The sequence below is a fragment of the Ailuropoda melanoleuca genome, chromosome 8, assembly GCF_002007445.2.
Source record: "Ailuropoda melanoleuca isolate Jingjing chromosome 8, ASM200744v2, whole genome shotgun sequence".
Lineage (NCBI taxonomy): Eukaryota > Metazoa > Chordata > Mammalia > Carnivora > Ursidae > Ailuropoda > Ailuropoda melanoleuca.
The window spans coordinates 128534050-128541408 of NC_048225.1; the positions used below are offsets into that span (position 1 = coordinate 128534050).

At 57.3% G+C, this 7359-nt stretch overlaps 1 protein-coding gene across 6 annotated transcripts in view; it reads left to right on the plus strand.

The window, feature by feature from the left end:
- The window catches only part of KCNN3 (potassium calcium-activated channel subfamily N member 3), a 135582-nt gene that overhangs the window by 110500 nt on the left and 17723 nt on the right, over window positions 1-7359 (plus strand). For all 6 annotated transcript variants that reach the window (XR_004627474.1, XM_011229006.3, XM_002922485.4 and 3 more), the window contains exon 5: window positions 3531-3641. Coding sequence is in view for 5 of the 6 variants with exons in the window: in XM_011229006.3 (XP_011227308.2) it covers window positions 3531-3641 (111 nt within the window). In the remaining variant the exon portion in view is untranslated. The remainder of the gene's footprint in view (window positions 1-3530; window positions 3642-7359) is intronic.

The following is a 7359-nucleotide window of genomic DNA, read 5'->3' on the forward strand; positions in this document are numbered from 1 at the left end:
CTGCCGGCAGTGACAGGTGCCGCACTCCAGGTAGGGCTCCCTGTGCGGTTGCCATGGACACCTGGCTGCGAGGAGGCCGGGGGAGGGGAGGGAAGGGGCTGTGTGTGCGGCTGTGAATTGTCTTAATCATTGTTTTCTCCTGGCAGTCCCAGAAACGGTGTCGTTATCAACCCTTAGGCAGGGTCTGTGGTTGTCTGAGCAACGTGACGTTGTTGGCCCAGACCTGGTGTGTTCCAGGGGTTCGGCCACAGCGGATCGGTCAAAGTCCGGCATCTTTCCTGAAGAACGTCCTGAGACAGGGCAGTCGGAGAAAGCTGTCCATGGTCAGTCTCCAGAACCGGGCGTGGCGGCCCCCTTAGGGCCACCCGTGGAAGCCTTTCGGCTCTGCAGGCATCTGGGAGCACGTGGGGCCCCCAAGACCGCTCGGTGGGAGCCCCGCGTCAGGACAGCGAAGCCCGCACTCTGTGGACCCTTCCTGAGTTTGGGACAAACAGACCAAAGCTGTAGGACGGCTGCTGGGGACCCGAGCTCCCCCCACGGCCTCAGGAGAGATGCTCTTTGAACTGCGACGGAATGTGGCGACGCGTTCTGAGTCGCTCTGGAAGGAGGCTCAGCCGGACCCATGGCAGGGTTGGAGATGCGCCTCTCCCTGGAACACCTGGCTTTCAAACCAGCTGTGTCCTGGAGTCCGCTACAGAAACAGAGCTGCCCAAGGCCTCCAGGCTTCCCTCTGCCATTTGGCACCATCCTTGACGCTCGAGAGGAGGCAGGCCAGGTGTGGAGGACCCAAGCTGCAGATGAGTGGGCGGGTTCACCCACCCTGGCCACTCCTTTTTCCACCCGCTCGCTGCCCATCCCGCCCTTCCTGGGGAGCAGGAGCTGGCCAGATGAGACCTGGGAATCCAGCTGCTGTCAGCTGTGACCGAGGACTTGGCACATTGGAAGGCAAAAGTCTGAGTCATGGATTTGCTCCGTCGTGTGACCCCTTGGACGTCACACCAGCAGCTGCTTACCCCTTTCTGTCCCACGCCGTCCTCCTCACGGGCCCCTCTGCCCATGCAAGGATGGCGGGAGCCGGCTGAGGCCTGTGTGCCCTGTCTCCTAAAGTCTCCCCGGGCTGGGACGAGGCCCTGCCCACTGGGCCCCACCGTCCCAGGGGAACACAGGCGAGCGTTACAGCACTTACAGGAGAGCACCGTAGGGGGCAGGGGCTCCCATGACCTGTCCTTCATCTCCACCCAAGAGCCAAAATTGACCATTACCTTATTTTTTTTTTTAAAGATTGATTGATTGATTTTAGAGAGAGACGGAAGTAGAGAATCTCAAGCAGACTCCTGATGAGTGCGGAGCCAGTCTTGGGGCTCGATCTCACAAGCCTGAGATCAGGACCTGAGCAGAAATCAAACTGTTTAGCCAACTGAGCCAGACAGGTGCCCCTTGACTGACCTTCTGACTCAAGTCTTGCCTCCTTCTTCCTCCTGCCTTCCCCTCCTCCTGCGCTCCGCCGGGGCTGTTCAGGGCGCAGCTGCGGTGTTCCCTGTCCGGTCTCTGCTCCAGCTCGCTCTCTCTCTGCACCCCTCCCCTCCCTTCCGTACCCCCCCCCCCCNTTCCGTTTCCCCCCCCCCCGACTTCGGCAGCTACCCACCACTTTCTGGAGGTTCCTGATGTCTGACCCCATCTTCACAAGGTTGCTTCTTAATGGAAATGACCAAATGAGGCTTCATTACTGGCGACTTCCTTAATTACATCCAACTGATGGATTTTCTAGAAGAAAAATAAAGTTGAGAGTATTCACAGCTATCTCTTCAGGTTAGACTTAGTGGTTAAGAACCAGTGCCCTCCAGAGAAACAGTCACAAGGGAGCCTTGGCATCTTTAAGTCAAAAGAAATGGAAAACATAATCCAGTCCACCCTCCTGTCTCCATGCAGAAATTCATCTTCATCGTATAAAACAGATGGTTCCTTAGTTAAAACATTTTGGCTTCCAATTAGAAACCCCCTGCATTTAAGCAGCTGGGCTGTGAGCCATGGCAGGGCCAGGGACCCTCTCCCGGACCCTGGAAATCCAGGATGGTGCACAACTGATCGTTTGATGGGATCCCCAGAGCAGCGTGGTGAGTGGGGGACCCCTCCTCGGCGCCTCTGCCCCCCAGCTTGTAGGGACGATTGAAGTGGAGCTCTGCTCTCCTGGCCCCAGGGGAGGTGAGGAAGAACGGAGCCTGGGGAGGGCCCTCCAAGTGATGCCCCATTTTTAACACTATGATACGTCCTGTTTGGGCTTGGAACTCCCCACGAAGGGGAGGGATCGTACTTGACCTGGTTGAGGGGAGGGAGCACCCCTCTTCCCTCCAGAACAGCTCCTTTTAAGCTCTGTGTTGCTTTTGGAGGCTTGATTAAATCAACGACAGCCATGGGCCAGGCTGTCCAACGTCCCTTGAAAATTGGGCACAGTCTTCTGCAAGACACAGATGTCAAGAAAACACAGCCATCCCCGAGCAAGAGAGGAAGATGAGGTCGGAGAAGGAAATTCACACAGACTCGGTCCTTGTCAGTTAGTTGTGCTGTAAGTGGGCAGTTGGCCAAAGGTACAAGGAAACAGGAAATTAGTCCGGAGCAAATGCCGTGAAGAGCTGGGGGAGGGCATTGCCCCTTCAGCCAAAGCCTTACACCAGCCGGCCCTTGCTGACCATGACGGAGCCGGCCCGTCTTGCCACACGCACTCCTCCCAACTGCAGTGCGCCTTGTGTACCTTTGAGAAACGTCTCTCTCGGTTTCTGACCCATTCTGTTAGACTGATGGGCCAGAAACATTGTCGATGGAGCCCTTTGGCCCTGGGAGCTCCAAGAGCTACACCAGGCTTACGGGGGCTGCAGCGACCGTCTGGCGTCTGGGGGGTCAGACTGTTCCTCTTCACCCCTGAGGGAGGGCAGGGCAGTCCAGACCAGTGTGCAGGGCAGGGCGAGGGCAGGGCGGGGCAGGGGCAGGGGCGAGGCAGGGGCAGAGCAGGACAAGGCAGGGGCAGGGGGGGGGCACAGCAGGGGCAGTGGGGGGGACACAGTGGGGGGTGCAGTGGGGGTGCAGTGGGGTGCAGTCCAGGGTGGAGTGTGGGGTGCATGGCAGGAGCTGCACCGCCCTGACTCTGGTGTCACCATGGCCTTCCCTCTTCCCGGCCCTGTGGTCTGGAGCGGGGGTGGGCTTGGATAAACAAGAGGGAGACAGGTTCCAGCGTCCAGACCCTCCGCCCGCACAGCCTTGCCCAAGACCGACTGTCTGCTATTGTAAAATTCCCCGGAGCCTCAGCCCCACCCTGCTGCATTAGCAACTGGCTGATCCTCGGAAGACTCCGTGGTCTCCCCTCCCCTGGAGGGAGGTCAGCCCCGCAGCTAAGCCAAGAGCCTGGCGGGCCCTCCATGGGGGTGGCCACCAGGGCCCGACCGGCCAGAGACCCCAAGCACCCATGGGCTCCTGGAACCACGCAGTCTTCTGCCTGCAGCTTGCCTTGTAATCACGCCCCACTCTGTCCCCCACAGGGTGCGGGCTGCACTGCCCTCGTGGTGGCCGTGGTGGCCCGAAAGCTGGAGCTCACCAAGGCGGAGAAGCACGTCCACAACTTCATGATGGACACGCAGCTCACCAAGCGGGTAAGAACCACCGTCCATGTCTGAACGTCCACTCAAGCCCAGTGTGGGAGCCAGTCTCAAGGAGACAGTCGAGTGCCATAGGTCAGGGCCACACCTCTCAACGGGGGCGGGGGGGCCAGGAGTCCAGACACCTGCGAACGGCCTCCACACGACGGGTACAACCCCTCAGCACCCCGGGCCCCCGCCTTCCACTAAATCATGTGTACGGTTCAGACAGCCAAACACCTTTCCTGGCAACTGAATGGCGCATCGGTGGCGTGACCCACCCCCTCCCCTAATGGCCCTGAGCCAGTCACCTCGCGTGAAGCAGCATTTCTGTTCAGGCTCAGACAACGGTAGGAAGGGCAGAGTCTTGTCTACACTGAACGTGGGGCTCGAACTCTGACCCCGAGATCAAGAATCGCACGCTTCTCTGACTGAGCCGGCCGGGCGCCCCAGGAAGGGCAGTAGAGTCTTAAAAATGATATTGTATTTAAATCCAATTCTTTAAAAACAATCATTGAAGACAATCCTCACAGCAGAGCCCACATTTCTAATGATGTTCATCGAGGTGTCGTTGTCCTGTCACCCGCGGGGGCTTCTGGGCAATGCTCTTCACTTGCGGTTGGGGAGAGGACGTGCAGGAATGGGGAGCTGGGTCAGCAGCTGGAAGTCTGCCACCCACCCAACTGTCAGAGAAGAGACAGAAACCGGTCCTTCCAGGACAGCAGCCGGACGAGCGAGGCAGGAGCTGTTCCTTAATGACCGCGTTTATGGAGAACTCTCCAGAGCTGCGGACCGAACGGAGGTCAGCAAGAGGATTTCTTGAAAGACTCCTCTTTCTGCGACGAGCATCAGACTCCGTGCTGGGGTCTGGGCCGCAGTGGCCCGTCTCCCTGGTTCAGGACCGAAGTGGCTTAGGGGACCCACGAGCCACTAGGTGCTGGTTTGGGTTTTTGAATGCTAGAGAAGATACTCTGATGACTGCTGCAGCCCAGGAAAACAGTGTTAGCAATAGAGTCGGAGGCAGGAAGGAGAACGGAGGCAGGGAGGCCAGCGCCGGGGAGGCAGCCGGAGGACGCGCGGTTGCCCAGGCCTCTGCACTTCTCAGCAGAATTATTTATGGGGTTTGGTTGTCTGTTCTTTGATTGCACGTATTGGGTTCTTTAAAGAGGCCCCACAGATGCACAAAGGGGTGGGTCCCAGCAGGTGTCCCTGCCTAGTTGGCAGGCAGACAGGTGCACAGGCCCATTGTGGCCCCGATGAACAGCAGAAGGCATGATGTAGCCTCAAGATGGCAGAACGGAGGGCTGTTCCCACAGTGTCCTGAGTGGGATTCACCCGGAAGCCTGCGGCCCAGCAGTCTTCTTCAGCCCCACAACATGCACACGAGTCCAGCTCGGCACCAAGCAAACTACCCCGTGATTGGCACTGCCGTGTGTGGACGCACTTGCACCCGGCGCTGGGGAGGCTGGGGGGAGGCAGGGGTGAGGGCGGGCAGCTCTGCCTCCAGCCCCTTCCCTGCGGCTGCTTCCTTAGAGCAGAGACTGGCAGTGGCATATTCTGGTCCGCTCCGTGAAATCAACGATATACTTTGTATTTCGTGCCATTCCCGCACTTTCTCCATTTTTCACCCCATAAATCAGACGGTAGAGGAAAATAAACCGAGGAGAGCCCGCTCCCTCATGTGACAGGAAAATGAACAGTTTGTCTGCAGTCTGACTGTGGAAGGAGCTGACGCTGTGGTCGCTGATTCCCATCCTTCAAAAATAATTCCATAAATCCTCCTCCAAACCACTTACTTTTTGAAAAGTAGGACTGAAAATCAAATCAGCACATATCTGTGGCTCGTCCACGAGCACCAGGTACCTTTAAAGCTGAATACATCTCACTTTTCTGAGAACACTTAAATCCGTCGGAATGTCCCTTTAATGTCTAGTATCTTCTCCCAGAGGAGCAAGCAACGCAAAGGGGCGGGCGGCTCCTGCAGAGCGAGGACTCTCATGGGCCTGGCGGGCCTGGGGCTTCCAGAGGCTCCTCTCCAAAACCTTGGCTGGAAGGAAGGTACTGGTGAGCTCGGGGAGCCCTGGCCTCAGCTCCCCCGGGCTGTGAGGGAGCCCAGCCCCTCTCCCTGCCCCCACACCCCCGCCCGTCCCCTCCTTGCCCGGAGCCCAGCGGGGGTGAGCGCAGTGTCTCCTGAGACCTCAGTGAAGCACCGGAGAAAGACCCAGGCTCCCAGGAGCCTCTCAAGAGCGGACCGGTAGTGTCTCCCACAGATAAAAGCAATCTATTCTGACAAATGCAGGCAAACCTAATTCTTCAAACACCTAAGCAAACAGAGAAAGAGAGAGAGAAGAATCGTAATTTATTCATCCTAAAAATACGCAGAAGTTCGAGCTGATCCATCTTACCGGTCTTGCTGTAAGGGCACCAGCCCCAGGTGGGCCGTGAGAGTCACACGGCTTTATGCCTTTGCTGTGTGAGTGGAGAGGTGGCAGGGCCGGCTGGTGGCCCGGGGAGGAGCTCAGTCCCGCTTCTCCTGAACCCTTGCCCTCCTCGTGTCACTTGTGCAACTTGTCGACTCTGACTTCCAGCACTTAGTGCGATCAGCCCTTTCCTCAGGGACCTCACAGGGTCACTGCCGTTATTCCAGAACTATCATTTCTGACTGCCCTCTGGGCTGGTACTTAATATATATGTAAATGCCACACAGAGAGACTGGAAAAAAGATGCGTGCTCCCCGTCTTTCCCGCCATGCAATGCTGCGTGTCCCCATCTCTCCGTTTTATGGAACTAACCATACCCATCGTCAGGTCACCCGCTGGACACCACCCTCTGCTCCGGGGACACCAAGATTGGCACCAGGCGGTTCCTGCCCCCTAACCAGCAGGGCAGGCTGCACACGGACAGAAGACGTTCTGTTTGCCACGTCTACTCTCCACGTCGGGCCTCAGGCGTCACGACGTGGGCCTTTGGCTGAGGACTGTCTGTCCTTATCCTTGCCATAAGGGGTTCTTGCCCCAAATACTTTACCTAAGACCGTTTCCCCATGAGGTCAGTGAGTAAGACCCAAACCAAGACCAAAACCTGTCTTTCCTACTCTAGTTCCTTCTCCTGTCTTCCCTGGTCTCTAACGTGGGAACTTACAGCATCGGGGACTGTCCTCTGCCCTGGGCCCCCGGGGCCTGAGCTGCTCCCGCACTCTGGCTTCTCCAGGCCCCCTGCTCATCACACTTTGAGCTGTCACAGGTGCTCGCTCCCTTCCCCTTCGTGAGTCTCCCTGACCCTAGTCTTTCTGCTCTTTGCTTCCCTGTGGGTCCCCTGAGCCTCCAAGACTTAGCTATGAACATATCACCACCCTGCTCAAAACCCTTGGACCCACTCATCAGTGCTAAAGAAACCTTTTCTTTAATTGTGAGCATATGTAAAAGTTTTATTACAATCCTGCTGAAAATACGTTCTTTTCCAGCAGGCTGATGCAAGGATTTACTCATCACAGATCTTAATCTCTTAAAAACTTACCAAGTAATCGGCTGATGGTATCAAATACTAATCCTCCCCCAGAAAGGGCCTGTGGGGGAGCCTGGGTGGCACAGCGGTTAAGCGTCTGCCTTCGGCTCAGGGCGTGATCCCAGCGTTATGGGATTGAGCCCCACATCAGTCCTCTGCTATGGGCCTGCTTCTTCCTCTCCCACTCCCCCTGCTTGTGTTCCCCCTCTCGCTGGCTGTCTCTATCTCT